This window comes from Galleria mellonella, unplaced genomic scaffold (genome assembly GCF_026898425.1).
Source record: "Galleria mellonella isolate WM207_F2 unplaced genomic scaffold, CSIRO_AGI_GalMel_v1 utg33, whole genome shotgun sequence".
NCBI lineage: Eukaryota > Metazoa > Arthropoda > Insecta > Lepidoptera > Pyralidae > Galleria > Galleria mellonella.
In genome coordinates this window covers 8,859,502-8,881,823 of record NW_026442079.1, presented here as the reverse complement: position 1 = coordinate 8,881,823, position 22,322 = coordinate 8,859,502, and the positions used below count along the sequence as shown (strand labels likewise).

The 22,322-nt window shown below is 31.0% G+C and overlaps 1 protein-coding gene across 1 annotated transcript in view; it reads left to right on the top strand.

The window, feature by feature from the left end:
* The window catches only part of LOC113518331 (probable cationic amino acid transporter), a 214,434-nt gene that overhangs the window by 77,194 nt on the left and 114,918 nt on the right, over nt 1-22,322 (top strand). Inside the window, exons 4-5 of the mRNA XM_026903202.3 lie at nt 18,183-18,336; nt 21,600-21,727. Coding sequence (XP_026759003.1) covers nt 18,183-18,336; nt 21,600-21,727 — 282 coding nt within the window. The remainder of the gene's footprint in view (nt 1-18,182; nt 18,337-21,599; nt 21,728-22,322) is intronic.

Genomic DNA, 22,322 nt, shown 5'->3' with positions numbered 1-22,322 from the left:
TATCGTGCACGTTTGTAAATAATAATACGTTACATTGCAGCACGTTCTCAAAGGATCGATAAAACATTCCCAAACAAATATACCTTTGTCTTATCAGGCAATATAATGTGACAGCTGGCAGCAGCAAAGTTACGGATGAATATCGTCGGCTGTATGTTGATGATTTGAAGGGACGTAGGTTATGGTGTTTTTGTCAAAACAAGTGCATGCGACAGAATTGTAAGACCTCGTTATTTCGCACATTTTTAACAATTCATTGCCGCCATATTTTTTATACCTTCTCGAATAAAAACTAGTCTAATATCTCACCTAATGGAAAATGGTGACTTTTTTCTACTTGCATACCCATTATGAACTTAAATAGCACAATAAAACTCAAAAATACCATGTAAATGGAGTACAATAAATATATATTTATTTGCATTATTTATTGCACATAAATAACAATAAATATACATAGACATATGCATAAAAGAGATAAAAGAATACACATATAAGAAATATATAAAAGAAATAACATAATTATTTCTTTCGTATATATGCCAAAGTAACACAAAGTGGTCACAACTCAGTTTATTGCTTTGCCTTCAAAAGAGCAAAACACTGATATTTTATTGTGGCCAAAAGCGAAATACGGATTTGAATTTTGTATGGATATTTTTAGACTAATTTATTCGGGAAAAGTCGCGGGATGTAACTAATAAATGACTATAATAAATAACACTGGACTTGGTTGTATTTTGAACACGAGTCGAAGTCACGTCCTCTGGGGTATTCAACGCTGGGTAGTTAATCACTGGACTACGAGGCTCTCATTTATTAAAATCAGATCATTATTCTGGATAACAAATTAAAACATTTTATTATGTAGAAGCGTAATTAAATTGTGGGAAATGAATATTTGTAATCTGAGTGGTTCTTTCAATTTATTGAAATCTTTTGTAAAATTCTATCTTCCTACGAAGTATCGCAAAATATTTTGATAAAGAGATTTCTTAGACCGTAACTAGGAATCTGAGGCAGCTCAACTGGAAATGGAATTCCATCGTAAAGGGACGAGATCGTAAAGTGACCAATGTGGCAGCCGCAAAATAGTTTCCAACATTAAATATGCACTGAATCGGTTAAATGACCTATTTAAATATACCTACGCAATTTATCTATTGCACTTTGATCATTCAATATTATTCAGTCGACTAGATTCCAATAATTCTCATTGAATACTATGATTTAATCAGATTACTGAACTAATTAACATTTGAAGCCCATGCCTTTGTTGTTTTTATAAATAAATATTTACAATATCATCAAAACAAATGAGCAAAATAATCACTACATCATTTGATAGTCGGCATGGCCCTTATGTTGACGAAACTGGAAAAGGAACTTGTGAATAATAAATAATCGTAATTTTGTACAACTGTTTATTATTGACTCATATCGATATCTTTGAGTGAATAAAATATCTACTTTGAGTCATAAAATTTTCAAATTTAATGAACAGATTACATATATTACAAGAAGTCTTTCAGTATCATAAAATATCTACGCTATTTTGTGACATAAAATTTTCATAAAATGAACATGTTGCATAGGTTATAAGAAATGATATTATTCATCTAACCGAACATCTATCCTGAAGGAAAATAGTTGAAATTTCAAAATATCTTTTGACATAAAAACGGTGATTACTTTCATATGAGAAAAGTTCAAAAATTATTCACCGATTTCGGTCATCAAGGGAGGGACGTACACAAGGGTGTACGTTGTTAAATTTCATTCTAAGACTTTTATTTTAAAATAGAAAAGAATATAAGCCATATTTATTTAAATAGACTTATTAAAAAGCTCTATTAATTATTTGCTTTTATTCGAATCTATCACTGGACTCGGAAAGCTGTTATCTGCTAAGAAGGACCCGTAAAAATATCTCCTTATTTTATTATGTTTTTAGATTGGTATATCTATTATGATTAATCCTATATAGAAAACTAACGTGAGCCAATGATTTTATGAAACAACCGCTATAAAATTCACAATAAAATTTTATCATTAAAATACAGTAAAATCCCTCGGGCAGTTCGGTAAGGGTAAACATTCTCTTTAATTTAACAAGACCTCGATCAAACAAAATAACAGTTTTATGCATTTTTTCTGCAAACACTGGGCATGTTGTTATTAAAAAGTTTAAAACTATCCGATCAAGTGTAATCCACTAAAAAAAAAACACGCCATAAAATAAAGCCTTTGATGGAAACAGCACCGGACGAGGGAAAGCGGATATTAGTTCAACGCAAATAAAATGGGTATAGCTAACAATTTTAGCACTATGTTACAAACGATATTGGAAAATAACAAACATCAAAGTTAACCAATTTTCGCCATACATGAATAATATTTACAAATTAAATACATCGTTGTTAACAAAGAGATATATGTATTATTAGGGTAATCAGAGAGTAACAGTAATATTAATTATGTAAGTATATTATTCTTAATTTCTCAATATACCTTATTATATATATATGAATATATATGTACATATATTAGCCATACGGTCCCGGAATAGAATAGGCCACCCCTTCCTACCCCGTGGGTGTCGTAAGAACCTACGACTAAATTAAGGGAGGGCTAGGGATGGGCAGCAGCGTCCCTCTTAAAACATCTCTAATACCTGACTCCGCCTGCCAAGCGTGGCAACTACTGGCAAAACTCCTCTCTTATGGGGAAGGCTTATATCCAGCAGTTGACAGTTAAACATGGATATAATGTTGATGATATATAAAATTTTGTAAAATTACAATCTACTGGTAGTGTGTCAGCTTTTTGCCATCTACTTTTTACATGTGGATTTTAGTAGTTAACACTAGGCTCCGAGCAGCGATCTAATAATTTGCCTGAAGATGCCTCGTTTGGAAGGTTAAACATGTGTCGTAAAACGTGCGCGAACACAATGGCAGTTGAAGATTAATGGCTAATATGGAAGAATTGAAGGTTGCAGAAGTGTTAGCAATAACAATGATAGTTAATCTTCGAATGGTGTCACTCTCACTAATAATAGCAAAATTAAACAAAATAATTTTAATTAAATAACCACTAATTTTAGAAATAGAATAACTAATGAATTAGACTACTTTCAAATGGTGTATAAAGATAAAACATACACCTCTTTTTAAGTTTAAACGAATATAACTGTGAAAACTATATCCAATTTGGAGCAGTAGTTATTGCCAGAAGAAACATACAGACAAATAGGCAAAATTAAAAAAAAAAAAATATTTTTTTAAATTTTTATCGATATTATTGAAATTAAGTTAAATTAGAAAAAATAATAAATATTTTTTTCTTAAATATCACTCATGTACAGATGTCTAGTTCGAATTTTATTATATTAAGAGATTTCATACTCACGCCAATTACGGTACTGTTTCGTAAGCACAACCATCTAATTTAAAAAGACCTATAAGAACAACGCGATTACACATATCAGAGAGGTCTAAAAATATACATATCTCTTTTTAAGTTAATTAACTCCTACCCAATTATAAAATTTCGTAGAATCAGTTGTCAGATATCAATTGTAAAAATTACCAACTTGGGTGCTATTTTATTTCGTTTCAAGAGAGGCTTGATTTTATTTAATTAAATATATTAATGTAGAACTAATTATAGCATACCACTGCGTAATAGAATAGGGTAACGATTCCGGTTCACCATCAGCTATTCAGGACAAAGCCGGATGAGATTTTCTGTGGTCTTTTAATTCAGTTTTATCTTGTTATTCAACCCAACGCATTTTAATAAATAGATACCTGACGTGAATCCGATTATATCGAATCTGAGGATCAAAGGGAAATCACTAAAATCTGAGTTTTTCCAATATATTATATATATATAATAAATGTTATATTATATGTATAACAAATCTCTTATGTTAGTCTTATTTTAAATTATTTTTTCTCGTCTCATTTTACTGTGTATTAACTATACTATTACTTCTTTTACAAATATCGCTAAATAGTGACTTTATTATATACAATATATTCAAGGTTCGTGACATTGCTTGAGGCCTGGTAGAATACCAGCGCTGATCAATATAATATACCAATTTACTTATAATTCAGCAATACAAGCTGAGTTAGAGACCCATTGGCTCTGTTTTGTGAAATATAGTTTATTTTACTTTTGGTTTTATATATTTTTCTGTATCTCATTTTAACTTTTTATACAAACCACACGGGTTCGTGATCAATTTAGTATAAATCAACTTTTGTTTGAAAGGAAACAGTTAAAGAGATTTTTTCTCATTCATCTCGACTAAAATTGTATTACTATCTGGGCAGTAGAATCATAAAAACGATTACTGTTCAGAATAATTAATTTAGTAATTTAAAAAATAAATTCTTATATTTATAAAAGATGCAATAACAATTTGAGATTTCAATCATATCCCATAAGGTAACTAGTTTAACTTTAAATATTGCAGGTTTTAGGTTAGGTCTTTGGCTTAATAGATATATATACCCTGCATATCTACATATATATATATATATATATATATATATATATATATATATATATATATATATATATATATATATATATATATATATATATATATATATATAAGCATTTCATTCTTTCATACTTTTCTTTCCGTTTACTGTATATATTTTTTTTATATGTTTTTATAATGTATAAAAAATATTCAACACCATGTTATATTCTTACGAATAAATTGAACTGAATTGAATTGAAATAATGTTTCCAAATTTGACCACCATACATGTACCGTGTGTGCCCTGGCATAGAATGGGCCACCCCTTCCTTTCCCGCGGGTGTCGTAAGAGGCGACTAAGGAAGGACGAGGGATGGGCAGCATTGCTTGCTCTTAAAACATTTCCAAAGCCTAACTGCGGTTGCAAATCCGCCTGGCAAGCGTGACGACTATTGGCAAAACTTCCTTTATGGGGAAGGCTTATATCCAGCAGTGGACAGTTAACGGCTGAATTATTAAAGTAAAAATATTAATGTTACTCCACGAATGTTTAATACATTACTAATGCTTATTACGCTGCAGGTAGGGCCGCACAAAGTTAATGATTAAACATCGCGTGTAGCCAATGCGCTATTATATAATTTTATAATTGAATTTTTCACTTGTGATATTTAATAGCGTGTATACCGTAAAAAATTATATATATTAAAGTTTTTTTTTTACTTCATATATTTTATAAATCTATTAGTTATAATAATATGAATATAGTAAAATATTTTATTATAGTATATTTACTATATTTTTAAATATATTATATTCTAATGCTCAAAAAACTCGTGTTACGATGTTTATCAATGCTAATCTCTGAAATCGATCAACTAATTCCTACAAAATTTTGTAAATGTTGGATCCAATTTGAGAGACAAAAAAGTTTTTATTCCGATAAGAAAAAATAGATACGTGATATCGATAAGAAAAAAATAGATAGTGCCGATAGTTGGAAAAATAACGTTTGCCAAATCAGGTAATTTTTTTTTTAACTTATAACTATTTTAATGTATGTTTTTAAATGAACTTATAATATGTGATTAATAACTAACACCATTATTTCGTCAAAATATATAGTTTTTGTATCCATACGCAATAATTACATTATAAAATATGTTAATACCAAAGGGATCCATAACATAACCATCACAGCCGATTTATATTGACGAAGCACTGACTAAGGCGACTAGGAAAGTATTCTTCAGCGCGCGGGAATTTGTCAAAATACATAACTTACACAGCTGTTGGACAATGCATGGAAAGGTTTACATCAAAGAAAAAGAAAGATCATCAGTGGTAAGGATTAATACGGAAGAAGATCTACATAAGATAGTTTCCAAATGACTAGCTTCTTGTCAATTCATAGTTTACATTCACTTTTATTATACATTAAGTTTTTACTCCAAATATGTAAAATTATCGATTAATACTGTTAAATTAAATACACATATCAATCATTTTTCACTACACAAAGAACTTATTTACGAGTATAAAATATGTAAAAATAACCTAGGCCCGTACATTATAACTACTAAACTAAAAAATGAACTTTATTTACACCAAATGGTGATTACATTGTATTTTTGTGGTCCAACGTTATCTTTTTCTTACAAGTTATATACGAACATAAACACAATATATATACAATACCTACGGAATGGACAATTCTGCCTACAAATTAATTTGAGCCTTACAGCCGTATTAAGTTTAAAAAAATTACTAACACGTTTCAGTTCACTACTACATATGAAATACATATACTACTATTGCAAAAAGAAATCACAATATGGAAATAGCTTTATTATAATACGTGTTAAGGAGAACTTACTGAAATATATTTTTTTGTTACTGAATAAAAATATAAAAATAAATAAAATAAGTATATCTGAAAATTTAGATACACCACGTATAATAAGTCATATTCTAAATATTATTATTAAAATTCAATTCAATAGATATCGCTAAAGAATTAGAAAACATGAATTTATTTAAGTCAAAATCATGTGATGTAGAATCGGTAAGCTCTTACACAAAAGATTTGAACATTGGTTTATCTATCATGACACAAAATATACGTAGCATAAATCATAACTTTCATGACTACGAAGTACTATTAGAAAGAATAAAGCTTCGTATTGATCTACTGGTACTCACGGAATGCTGGTTATCATGTTCAACAACACTACCTACTCTGGAAGACTATAACTGCTTTTCAACCAAAAATAACCACAAACAAAATGATGGAATCGTGATATATGCTAAAAATAATTTAAATATCTCTGTAGAAGAACCTATACTAACTGATTCTAATTGCCTTATCATAAAATTAAACTCTGATATTGTCATCATTAGCATATATAGATCGCCCTCATATAAGGATATTACGTCTTTTCTTGCATCGCTTGATGCACTGCTAAAGCAGTTATCTAATTGCCAAAATATTGTGATCATAGGCGATATAAACATACCCATTAATTTAGAAAAAATTGATCGGAATTCGGAAAACTATTTAAACTTAGCTGCTTTTCACGGTCTACTCCCTGCACATGACATACCAACTAGAGATATAAGTGGTAATTGTATAGATCACGTACTAATAAAATCACAAACACCGACACTAACCCTGGTCCCAAACTCGACAGTAACTGATCACAAGGCGGTGATAACTTTTCTACAAAATCGAATTATAAGATACCCTGAAAGCTCCTCATATAAGAAAATAGACAACGAGAAACTGAAGTCTGATATTTTTAATTTAGATTTAAATCCTATATATAGTTCTGATGATCCCGAATTTTCGATGAATTACTTATCTCAAGAACTGCTTAAAGCTGTAGAAAATAATACAATAACTGCTTCGGTAACTAGACGTAAAAGGTTTATTAAACCCTGGATCACACCTGGTCTCCTCCGCTGTATAAAAAATAGGGACAAATTACACATTAAAGCAAAACAAGATAAAAATAATGAAATACTAAAACTCACGTATACTAGATACAGAAATTATTGCAATAATTTACTAAAAGAAATAAAAAAGGCTTATGATAAAGAACTTATTACAAAAGCGGGTAAAAATAATAAAAAAATATGGGACGCAATAAAAAATATTAGTAACATATCAAATAAAGTTAAAAACCATCCTAAAGAATTACTAACAGTAGCTTCAAATCCACAAGAATCTGTAAATATAATAAATAAATATTTTATAAACATTGGAAAAAGAATATCGGAAAACATAAACACAAATAAACCTAATTTTTGTTACAGTGAGAATCAGAAACAAAATATTGTAGGCTCCTTGTTTCTCTTGGAAATAGATGAGAAGGAAGTCGAACATATTATTATAGGATTGAAAACGGAATGCTCAGTCGGCTGGTATAAAATATCTAACAAAATGCTAAAGGAAATGAGAGAGTTTCTGGTGCCACCTCTAACATTTATCTTTAATAGATGCTTTGACAAAGGAATATTTCCAACATGTTTAAAAAAATCGGTAGTTATTCCAATCTACAAAGACGGTGACAAAGTAAACATTGGTAACTATAGGCCTATATCATTGTTGCCGGCAATTTCGAAGGTGCTGGAAAAACTAATAAATAAGCGATTAACTAGTTACCTTGAAAAAAATCACATACTGTCTGAAAACCAATTCGGTTTTCGACGTGGGAAATCTGCCTCCGATGCAGTGCATTCTTTGACTGATTTTATCGCAAATAACATTGATGAAGGTAAAAAATGTTTAGCTGTATTTTTAGATCTAGCTAAAGCATTCGATACAATACCAGTATCGCATTTAATAAATAAACTTGAAACTATTGGTATTAGAGGTCTACAACTACAGCTTTTTAAAAGCTATCTCGCGGAAAGGACTCAAACAGTTAATGTAGATGTATACAGTAGTTCTGAGTTACCGGTAACCCATGGGATTCCGCAGGGAAGTATTTTAGGTCCTACACTTTTTCTCATCTATATCAACGATCTGTGTTCAACCAAACTCACAAATGGGAAATTAATTTGTTATGCAGACGATACGGCACTCATTTTCACAGCAAACACCTGGAGTGAGGTTTATGATGTGGCCCAAAATGGTTTAAATAAAGTGTGGGAATTCTTAACATTTAATTTATTGTCATTAAATGTTAAGAAAACAAAATATATCTGTTTCTCTGCCCAAAACATAGACACGGTAAATTTCAATCTCAAAGTACACAATCACAACTGCGTGACAATGAGGAACTGTCGGTGCGATTGTCCTTTGTTAGAAAAAACCACACAATTAAAATATTTGGGAATTGTAATTGATTGTACACTTACCTTTAAACACCACATAACATATCTTACCAGTCGTGTACGCAAACTTATAGTGGTTTTTAAAAGACTCCGTCACGCTGTTGATAAGAAACTAATAAGAACAATTTACCAAACACTATGCCAATCTTTGTGTACTTATGGTATATCGATATGGGGAGGATCTCCAAAAACTATTCTGAAGCCACTTGAAGTAGCACAGAGGGCCGTTCTAAAAGTTTCAAGTTTTCGACCAATATTATATCCTACAAAACAATTGTACGAATCATGCGAAGTATTGACAATTCGCCAACTCTTTATACTTACTATCGTCCTTAAGCAACACAACCAAATAGAGTATAACTCACAATCATTAATAAAACGTAAAACATACTCTATCTGCAAGCACACACGTAAATTTAGAACTTCCTTTGCACAAAGATTCTTTTGTTTCTTGGGTCCGTATATGTACAATAGGGTGAACAAGAAGCTGTCAATCTATTCTAAAAATAAAATTAAATGTAAGAAAGAGATAACTAATTGGCTACTAACATTGTCGTATGACCAAACTGAAAATTTGTTGTCAATTCCAAAATAAAACAAAATCTAAAACTACAAAACTATAAATACTACTCGCACACACACACACACACACACACACACACACACACACACACACACACACACACACACACACACACACACACACACACACACACACACACACTCACACTTGTATTAAGGTAGTAATAGATGTTCAGTAATATATTGTAAAACTCCGGAGAGAGCCTGGAGATCTGTAGTACAGGTTTCGACCTAGTTCAGACTCCAGACTCTCACAAGGATAACAATTTTAATTTGAAGTACTTAATAGTCACACACAGTCACAGTCTAAACAGTTTCCTTGTGAGTAGTGAATAAAGATTATTATTATTATTATTTTTAATTTAAATTTACGATATCTCGGCTTAAAACCGGTTTTACAGGTGTACACGGGCCTAAGCCAAGTGCATAACTGTGTGCTATGTTTTTTGTATAAATGTAATTTGTCTGGTAATCTGTTTGTAATATTATGTTAACCTGTAGATGTACCAGGAACGTCTAGTCCAATTTGCAGAAACTTCCTGACAATTCGGCATGTATTTAGGATTACGGCTTTCTGTAATTGATGGTAAATATTGGGTGGTAACTTTAGAGTATTTATCGCGTGATGCAGTTGTTTTGGTATTACACCTGTCGTGGACAGTACTATTGGAACTATTGTCACTTTTTGTAAGTTCCAAAGTCGGGTGATTTCGTATTGAAGTTCGGTGTATTTAGATATTTTCTCTGCTATTGTATTTTGTATGTTGTGTGTATTAGGTACAGCTATATCTATCAAATAAGCAGTTTTGTTTGTTTTGTTTATTAATGTAATATCTGGTCTATTGTAGTGGATTGTTCTATCTGTGAGGATGGCTCGATCAAAATAAAGTTTAGCTGTGGAATTTTCTAGTACACTCTCAGGCTTATATTTATAATATGGTTGAATGGAGGTAATGAAATTGTTTTGGTAGGCGAGTTTTTGGTGTATTATATTGGCTACCTGGTCATGTCTATGTTTAAAATCAGTTTGCACTATTGCTTTACATGCTCCTGTGATGTGTTGAATCGTTTCCGGGCAGCTATTGCATTTACGACATATATCAGATGTAAGGGTTTTTGTTATATATTTCTGGTAGTTTTTAGTCTCTATTACTTGATCTTGAATTGCCATGATGAAACCTTCAGTCTCTGGGAAGAGTTCTCCTCGACTTAGCCATGCGTTCGACGCCTCTTTGTCGACATTAGTTTGGCATAAGTCTTGTCGATGCCTTCCATGTAAAGACTTTCCAGTCCACTCGGCAATTTTGGTCTTTTCTTCAGTAATTTTTTCGTTATTTTGTGTCGTTTTATTTTTCAGGTTAAGAGGTGTTAATTTGTGATCACTATTTATTATTGCTTTATGGATTGGAGAGGATTCGGCTTTATTGAAGAAATATTGCCTTAGAGTTGTAATTTGTTTATTATGTAGATTCACTATGTCTATAAGGCCCCTACCGCCTTCTTTTCTGGGCAGCGTCAGTCTTTGTAGACAAGATCTGGGGTGATGTTTATGTGTCTTAGTCATTGTGGTGTGTATTATTCGTTGTAGAGCTTTTAGGTCTGATTTTGTCCAAGTAATAATGCCAAAAGAGTATGTAAGTATAGGGATAGCAAAACTATTAATAGCTTTTATTATATTTCGGGCGTTTAGTTGCGTTTTAAGAATAGTGTTGAGTCTGTGACGAAACTGTTGTTTTAATTGTTGCTTAATTTCCTTATATTGAATTTGGCGTGCCTGATTGTACCCTAAATATTTGTATGTTTCCTGTTCTTCTAGTGGTTCGATTTGTTCTCCTGTAGTCATTGTATAGTGGTGTTGAAAATACTGCCCACATTTAATTGAATTTATTCTACATTTGTCTATACCGAATTCCATTTTAATATCTTTTGTAAACTGTTCAGTGAGGGTAGCTAGTTGAATGAGATCATTTTCACTACTGGCATAAAGCTTTATGTCATCCATGTAAAGTAAATGATTTATGGTTTCGTTAGGTTCTGGATGTCCATTAATACTTTTTTTATTATTATTATTATTAAAACATAATAGTCTGTAAATTACATTCATTTAAAATTTATACGTACTTGCGTAGTTCCAAATTTAAACGTTATACATATTATAGTCTGTATTTCTTACTATTATTACAATATATAGAATTTTTTTTGTAAATATATAAATTTGTTTGTTACCTCTTTAAGTGTTCAATCATCACATAATTTTGGTATATATCATTTAGCACAAAGAAATGCATTGATCATTTTTACCTCGTTTAATTAACGTATTTTGGTCATGCGGTCGAAGTCATAAGTAAAAGAAAGTTATAAATAAAAATTAAAAGCATTTTTTAATAAACACACCACTTTAACATGGCTGTAAATATTTACTATTTGGTAAAATATTTTTTGTAACAATCCAATTAAGATTAACAATAATATTTCGATTAAGTATAAATAAGTATTAAAAAAAAAGTATTACATAGAATAATGTCTATCCAGCCAGCTCTTATATGGGCCGCCTCTGCCTCTTACACGTGCCTGATAGTCGGAAATTAATAGAATGTGAAAGCAAGGATTTACTCCCATGTTGTTCGCATATAAATTAATTTTGTCAAGTTTTGAAGTTGCTCTTTTTTGTGGACCAAAATATTAAATAATTCTAAGTGTTTCTTCCCGGGAACACTCAAGTTGTGAAATGAGCTTCCTGCCGAGATTTTCCCTAAAGGCTATAACATGGGGTTCTTCAAAGGACATATTATGATATTATATTTTTTTAACCCATTGGCGGTACAGGCGTCTATAGAGTACGGTAACTGTTTACCATTAACCACTCCAAAGTTTGTTATAGTAATAACATTTATATAAAATTAAGAAAAAGTATGCTTTGGAAGGGGAGAGATTGTTATTGACGGACACTAAAGTCTCCACTGCTAATATAATCCTATCAGTTCGCACTCCACACGGTTCTACTTGGAAACCATGATTCTGATGATAAGTAAATTAGCATCCGTCCCTTATTGGTGCCCTACTAGCATACACTAAATATTTACCTAATCTAACTTTCTTCAATGAAGGCGATTATTGTTGCATGAGTAATGCAGACAAACCACCAGAATCTATTTACAAAGCACCAGAAACATATCCCGATATAGATTATATTATTGATTATGTTCGGAAAATTATTATATCTTGCAATGATAATATGAGAATGAGAATGCTACCACAAGGTCCGATAATATCATCAATGTTGAATTCTTTATTATCTTCTGCGATGAGATTTTCTAAATAAGCTCTCATTGCTCTTGCAATTTTACAGTCAGCTCTACCACAAGGACCTCTTATATTGGCTATATCCAATGTTGCTGCACGAAAACCTTTCATTCGTTTAAAAAATAAACTAAAAGTACTCACATATGAATATTTCATATGTTCTTATAGATATAAAAAAAAAAAACTATCTAAGCAGTCTAAGCAGAAAAATAAGCCGCTGTTATTTGCGTCACGTCCTATAGAAGTAATATGAAACTTGGGGAATGGTGCTTCTATGTGCTTATATTATACTCGTATCTGAATGTTATTATAAGAAAATAATGAAACATTAAACCATCCGCAGGTGGCGTATAAAACGTAGTGGTATTGGAGGAAAATCTCTATTACACGTAATTAATTTCTATAATAAGATTCCGATAGATATTTAGGATCTAAATCAATAAATAAATAAAATTATTAATGACAAACCGTAATATTAATGCAAATAACTGGCCATAAATAATGCAAACACATTGGAATCATAAAAAAAATTTTAGTTAAAAAAATCAGAATTATTCAGTGTCTACCAATTTTTTTTTTGTTTGAGAAACTATATACATATGTATAATGAAAATGTAATTGGACAATGCCCGTATATAAGACATATTTAAGAAAAAAATACGTAATACTAGTAATTTTTAGGAATTTTGTGTGTCTGCCTATATGCATGGTTGTTCCGCAAACATTACTGCACCAAATAAGATGCAGTTTTCATAGTTACGTTCTTGCATGTCGGACTTCAAAGAACCGACTACCGAATCGTCGCTTCTTTAGACCACTTGCCTGAAGAAAAAAGTCGCCAATAAAAGTATGTACTGAAAAAAAAAAAGAATTATACAGTTGTATATTACTGTTACAAAAACTGTCCTCAAAATTCTAACACTATAGATAAAAGTTTCTACTTCTTGAAAGAAAAACATCTGTATTTTCAAAGTGGGAACTAGGTATACAAAGATAAGTACTAAGTTCTAAAAGAACATCAGCATTGCTCAGTACTTACCAATCTACTTTTTACAAATATATACTCTTGAGTACTGAATTAATAAGACGTCGAATGGAGTTGTGCTACTTTTCAAAAGCTTTACCTACTCGAATGTTATTACTATAATAAAATAATAGTTCTCCACTTCTTGGAAGAAAAATATGTTCTCGTCGTAAAGCTATTTCGAGCTCGAATTATGTTATGCATTTATTTGCAAATGGGGCATATTATTAATTCACCTGTATTTTTTATTATGATTGTCTTACGTGATTACGCTACTGTATTTTATTTTTGACTTCAATCTTCATATAAATATTACTATTTACTTTTTTTTGGTTTAGTCTCTTTGATTTTGATGTGATTAACACAGTTTTTCGGATTTAAAATAATTTATATGCATTTGATAAATTTCTAATTAATTAATTAATTTCTGAACTGTAACTGGCAAATCGCATTCGTAATATGCAGAAGCTATGTAAAATAAGATACAGCATGTTAGTTCAAAGATAAGGGAAGAATGTTAGTTACAATGTTAACGAAACAAATGTACAACACGAAGATACATGAAAGCAGATACGGGGAACAATTGGGTTTAAACTAAAATGATCAGATAAACTATGTTCTTTCCGAGAAAAGAATTAAGAGTCACCTAACGAGCGCGTATACTAGAAATGAGTAAATAAAGTAGATAAAGTGAGATTTGTATGTAAAGAAAGAGGCAATAGCACTCCATTTTCACTACTTACACCAAAAAGATCTTAGCGTGACACAGATGAAAATTAAAACTTCGTTCTTGCATGCGATGAAAAATCAATAACGTAGCTGTTGAAACTCCAAGCATCAAACTTTCATATTATTGCACTATAAAACAAAGGCTCCCTTGATAATAGCTTTAAACATTTTCCAATGCGTATCATCATTATTGAAGAGCATCATTTTCAAATGGTTCAAACAAACTTTAAAATGGCAGTTATTGACGATTTGTAAGTAGGTACTTTGCCGCTAATGCCCCATATTCGACCCTATTCCTATAACTTTATAAATTATTTTCAAATATTCGGATACTAGATGCTGGTACGAGTAAAAGTAATAAAATTTAATTCTATAGCGTATTTATGTTTAAAGCTAGTATTAGATTTAGTCATTTAGAATAGATAGTTATTTTTTCTAGAACATAAATGTTGTGAAAACTTTTCTTCTGTAGTGGACAATAATGAACAATGGTCGAAATAATGTTTGTGAAGATTATCTAATTTATATTATAATTTAGATATAAAAACATAGGATAAAAATCCAAAGCCGTAAAACGTTTAAAATGTTATTATGAGCAATGCTCATCAATCAATACATAGAATAAAATCGTAACTTGTCGCTTCGTTTCTTCTATATATCATTATATCGTTTAAAAACTATTATGGGGGGTTTTATGAACGCGATAAAACCCAAAACAATGATTTTTAGAATTTTTATCTGTTTATCTGTACGTTTGTACACGCCATTATCAGAAACGGCTTAACCGATTTGAATGTAATTTTCACTAAGGCGTTGCGATTTGCTCAACTTTAATATTTATTTTATTTCAACACATCATAAATAAAAAAGTTATATCAATCTAAAGAATCACATATAAAATGCTATAAGTTGAATTGGCTGAATCTTTATGCAGGTATTAGGTACATAATTATCATTTAAGTGTATAATACAATATAAGATCGTATTCATGAATTCGGAATTTGGAACTCATGGAGTTCCAATAGGAATGATATACGGAAACTACATCCATACATATTTGTATATGAGTAAAATTTATAAAGATAATATATGTAAATTAAAAATGAGTATTTGGACTTAATACGTAAATTTTTCTTTTTTTTTGTTTATTTATTACCATCTGTTTGAAAAAACTGCAATATTAATTTCAAGAATATGAAACCAAAAAATTTTTATTCAATAAATTGAATTAATGCTATAATGTTATTATTATATACAACCCATGAATATCAAAAGCGCAATTTACGAATTAGTTATACAAAACTAAAATGCATTCCTGATCTCAAAATAAACAGAAAACAAAGTTATATATGGACTATTGAATTTTATATGATACCTACTAGATTGTTTCACGACTTTTCGACAGTGACAAAAATTAGCAACTTCTCCATCACAAATAATCACATATAAGTATACCTAACAGGTATCACAGCAATTGTTGAGCAATTAAGGCGCAAAAAAGTGACAAAAGCTTTTGTATTTATTAGTAAGTAAAGATTAAATAAATGTTTTAGAGATTGAAGTTCGAAAAATAACTGATGTTCATTCATATTAAAATTTTATCTTTCTATAAGCTTATAGAATCAACTCTGTAGGTACTTAAGGATGTACGCTAACCCCCATGTCCCTGTTATCTTATGAATGAAACGTCACTAGTTCATACAGACTATTCTGAGACGGGTCCCGTTATCCACTACGGGTTGGGAATGTCCAATGATAATTCTGTCGTAAAATAAATAAAAACTCTTGGCGTGTTTCTTTGAGAATGAACTGCAGAGAAGGGATAGTATTATAGTGAAAGAAAAGCTTTCAATTTGCCAAGATTGTTTGCTCACTTGATAACTTTATAAATAGAAAGGTAACCTTAAAGAGATTCTGATGAAAATTTGTCCATTAGGACTGTCCTAAGTAATCTTTAAATTATATAAAACAAAGCCGCTGTCCACGTCTGTATCTCAGCTTACTACTTTTAAACTTCTTTTTGATATGGGTTTCGCTGTTACTTAGATATCTTTTACGAAAGGTTTTTACGTACAGTTTGCATCCGTACGAGGCCGGAGTCGGTATTTAGTATTATAGAAGAAAGTTTTATTTTTAACTAATTTTAAAAAGGGAGGCTCTAAATTAGTTTGTGTTTTTTGTATTTGTTACCTCATAACTCAGTAATTTATAAACTGATTTAGAAAATTCCTTTTTTATCTGAGAGTATATACTTTTTGATTAGTCTCATATAGATATTTTAACGAAATAGGTTTAATAGTTTAGTTTTAAAAAAGTAACTAGTTTTGCCATGATTGAAGTCGATTTTATATGGAACACTATCTTAAAATATCTATACTATACTTAATATTATAAAGAGGTAAACTTTGTGAGTTTGGATCTTCGGTATAATCTTCGGTACTACTGATCCGATTTAGCAGAATTTTTTTACTTGTAAAAAGGTATATTAAGTGTTCTAGACTATATTTTATTATGATAAATATATATTTTCAATAATTAATCATAATAAACGTAATTGAAATCGAAAAATAAATTACTTTACTTTCGTCACCGTAAGCACGTACGTGACTGCTAACACTCAAAGATTGACCACCGCTAATACTACCAAAAGTTCTACAATCTTCCATATTAGCCATCAATCTCTGACTGTCATTTCGTTCACGCACGTGAAGCAAAACGTGTGTGAACGAAATGACAGTCGGTTTCACTTCTAAACGAGGCAACTCCACGTAAATTTTTAGATCGCTGCTCAGAGCCTAATATTAACCGTTCGTCACCCAAAACTGTGAAAGACTAATTTTACTAGGGTATATCCTTTTACTAGGGTAGCGGGGTGAGTGGCATTACCTTGTAATGAGTCACTGCGACAATTCAGTACAGGTCACTGTTGCTATGTCACCGTATTTGTCGAATAGAAAATGGGCGTTGTTTCTAGATCTTATGATGCCCCATTGCAATGACTGAATATAGAGAAGAATTTTAAATGGGGTGAATTGCTTACCTCTATCTGTTGGTTCATTAGAGATATATTGAACCTACTGTTTTATAATATATACCTGTTCCCAGATATTCTAAATTCATTTTATATTATATATTTCTAAAATTTTTTCTTGAATATATTAACATTTTGTTAAACAAAGTAATTTTAATCGAATAGCCAGCTATTGCCACAATTATATTTAAATGTTATATTAATATTCTACTGTCTCCGTGAAAGTTTTTAATGCTCACAGGGGGGCGTTATCGCCCACGTTGAGAACTTATGGTTTGAGTGTTTTTTTACTGGTGACCCGTGGACCACAGATGGTTTTTAGAAGCACTCGAAGTGGTCAGTGAAACCATCTGAAAAACATTAAACAAATGGCAATAAGTCGACATAATGCAATGGTTATACTACAATTTGAAAAATATTGTTTTATATATGAAATAGATTATTACATCACTTTACTAATATATTCCCATTTACTCTTTGGAGTTCAAACAGTTGTGGTTTATGGTAAACCATAAATTTTGTCAAAGGTCCCTCATCATTAATAGATGAAGAACCACAGAGCAAGATTAATAAGAATAATGATTCACACTGACAAAATAACAAGTTAAAATGACATATTTTGTATAGATAAGTAATTAGCATTAACAAATCACTTTATGAAATATTTTATTATACAGCGATGCCTGACGACAATGGACTTAACTTCCCTCGGCGTGGGCTCGTGTGTGGGTACTGGCATGTACCTGGTGGCTGGCATGGTGGCCCGCAAGTTTGCGGGGCCAGGAGTCGTCATCAGTTTCATCATCGCTGCTATGGCTAGTATCTTCTCTGGTAAGCTTTTTTACAATTAATTATAAGTTAATTACACACATAACGCCTTAATTGATTAATTGACTAAGGAGGAGGTTTTCAATTCGATAGTATTTTTTTGTTTGTTCAAACGCGAACTCAAACTCGAAGTCAAATCATCTATATTTAAATTAATTGTTTACAAGCACTTTTAATCATCATCTATCTATATACTAATATTATAAAGAGGTAAAATTTGTAAGTTTGGATCTTCAAAGTAATCTACGGTACCACTGAACCAAGTTTGAAATTTTATTTCACTATTAGAAAGATATATTATACCTGAATATTATAGACTACTTTTTATTTTGTCAAAGGTAAAAGATTGCTCTTGCAATAAGACCGCCTTTTGTTCCTTTAATCTGTACTCTAAGCTACTGTATTTCAGTTGAATTGTTTATGTCATTCTTTTTTTTTTGTTTTTGGTGCAATAAAGAGTTAAATAAATAAAAAAATTATTAAATAAACATAATTTTTCAATAATTAATCACAATAAATGTAATCGAAGTCGACAAACATATCTATGTTATCTATATTATTCTATATAATCTCTAACAAAAATATTCATTACTTATAAGTTAAAATAAAAGTAAAATAAATTTTACAATAATTTAGATACAGATTTCACGTTACTTTACAAATTATTATAAAACAAATAGTTAAATCAAAATTAAAATTTCATGCAGATAAAGTTTACTTTTTAGAGCATTTTAATTGATGCAGTCAGTCAGAAGATAATGCGAGATAAAAACAATAAGCCGATAAAATTATTGCGTTGTCGGTGCCGCTGGCTGTGCGAGAATAGTAGACGGGACGCGGAGGTGAAGGGCGCAGAATAAACTATATAAACGAATGCATATCAGATTGCCTAATAGGCCGTTCATTTTAAGTCCTGAAATTTATTAGTGCAGTACTTTTACACATGTCAAAATACTAGCCATATTAAAGCATGATGAACGGTTTTAAAGTTACATAAATAAATATTGCACTTGTGCGACCCCGGGGCTAGTCTCTAGCAATTTATAAAGCTGCATGCATTCATGTCACTCACTGATGGTTGTTTACGTAATGTTTTTCAGCTTTTATTCAATTAATATACGATTGCTGATTTCAAAAATTAATGTTTTAACGTTTAAAAAGAAAAAGAGGATGTCCTTCGGTATCTTTACATTTAGTGTCCATTCCCACAAAAATTATATTAATATTTTTAAAACTAATGTACATTGTAATACGATATATATAACGGTGCACCGTATTTTGCGCTTTTCTCACTCACTCGTACTTGCAGTCACTAGCACTAAGATGCCCATCGTCATACGCTCTCTGAAAAAGAGTTCCAAATGAAACTGAAACAATTATCGGAAACGACAATGATGAGATGAGTTCGTAAATTTTCCGTATATATATATATATATATATATATATATATATATATATATATATATATATATATATTCATTTTTTAAACAATACTTCGGAACAGCGATTTAATTTTGTATGTCATCACATCGTCATCACATCAGCCGTTAACTGTTTGCTGCTGAACATAGGCCTCCCCAATAAAGAAGAAATTTTCCCAGTAATTGACACGCTAAGTTTTTATAAGGACGCTGCTGCCTATCAAACGACCATTAAGTTCCCTTAGTCACCTCTTACGACATCTACGGGAAAGGAAGGGGTGGCCGATTCTATACCAGGACCACACGGTATTTTGTATATGTTACCTCATAACTCCGTCAATACTAAACCAATTTGGAAAATTCTTTTTTTATAAGAATTTTATGAAAACCAATTCACTAGTTTAGCTTTTAGGTCAAAATAATTGATTCGAAATCGGTTTTTTCGTGAGACACAACCTTTAATTATCTATCAGACAATTCTATGTAATGCGGTCGATGCTATTTTTGACTATTGATAACAGTTACTTTTTCTATTAGATAATTACATAATTTACAAGTGTTGGCGTTTATATCTATTGAATAAAGTGAATATTTTCCGTCACATAACTCTGTGACATACAGGTGACTCTTTAATAGTATCCATCGTAACAGTTACTATTTTCTACCAAACAACCCTGTGACATGCAGGTGGTGTTGTTGACGTTGATTTACATTTTTCATCGGCTATAAACTTTATAATAATTTTATATTTTGATTCGCAACAAAAATTTTAGCTACAATTATGGTGCAATTAATAAGTAACGCGAGAGTAAACCCTATCGATTGCTAAAAGAAATATTAATATCATGTCATTATTGATATACTAGTAGTATTAGTTATTTAGTCCCAGCATAAAATAAGCTGTTTCTCTCTTTCCCCTGTAAGTCATAAGAGGCGATTAAGGGAATAACCGAGGGATGGGCATTAGCGTTTCTCTTAAAAATTAATCAAAAGTCTAACTACGGTTGCCCACCCGCCTGCCAAACATGGTAAATACACCAAAACCCCCGCTTATGGTGAAGGCCTATATTCAGCAGTGGACAAGTAACAGATTTTATGATGGTGATGGTGATGAGTAATTTCGTAATATTCCTTTTTGTGCGTACAAAAAAAAACACTATTATATACGCTTAAAAAGAAATCCAATTTGTTTTTCTTAAATATGACACGTACGAACTAAACTTAGTTACACGACTACTTCTAAGCTTTTATACAAAACTAGTTGGAATTCTCTAAGGACGAAGTCCCGAAATATTTGACCTTTGAATAGTGGCTTTATTAAATTTTTATTGCCTCTATCGTTTTGCTTGGCCAACTTAGGTATATTGATCGTATATTACAAAGGCGCACCCACGTTGTGGAGGGAAGTTAAAATGGCCACTCTACACGATTCGTAATACGATTCGTTTTGTATAACACGTCAATGAAATTATAGTGCATACTCAAACTGATCACAGAAACATCTTAGAAAAGCCCATTCATTGGGTATTCCTACTGATATTTATAAATGTAAAAATAAGTTTATTCTTTGCCTCTTTGCCTCAACCAATTATCGTGGATTTTATGTATTTTTTTTACATAACAAAAATTGCAATGCAACTAAAGTAAACTACGCTCACCCCTATAGACAATGATATAACTCGTAGTTTAAAACCATATACAGTTTTAATCCGTATTTAGCTTTGCCCTTTATAAAGGTACTATTTAAATCGTATTAATTTTAATCCATATATAATTTTCATCGTATTTAATTATAAATTCCCTTCAATCCGTATATAATTTTAATCCGTATGTAATATTTCCCAGGTGCTTGTTACGCTGAGTTCGGAGTCCGTGTTCCGAATACCACCGGATCGGCGTACATGTACTCTTATGTCACCGTTGGAGAATTTATAGCCTTTGTTATTGGATGGAATATGGTGCTTGAGTATCTGGTAAGTGTTTTTAATATAAAATCCATTACTTCCCCTCCGACTTGAAAAATGAGAGGTTCTTTGATACGAATTTAATATGCTTTTTTTTATTTGATTTTATTGTGAACCGATATAGATGATTCGTTTTTGACGTAAAGAGGTTTTTATAAAGCAACAGTCCAAAACAAATATACGGTTCTTTTGATGGTAAACAATTTATTGTAGCCTATGGATAGCAGTAACAGAAACGCTGAGTGAGTTTACTCCCGACACAGAAAATATAATCACTCGTTTTGGTTTCGTATTTGTAAGGTTTTATGAAGTAAAACTTCTTTATTCCAGAATAAATTCGGCTATTTTTTGAAAAATCTCAAATTATTATTAAAAACTTTGTATGGCTTCGATTAATTTTCTAATGTTAAGCATGAATGGATGGATGTTTCACAAACAAAATTAATCCTAAATATGGCGGTAGATTTGCTCCCTACTGCGATTATTATATAAATACACTCGAGAAAATATGAATATATTTAGACACCCTATTTACCCTATACACTTAATTGATAGCCTCTGACTACCTCATCAGGGATTACGGTCATGGGAACATTAATTTGTT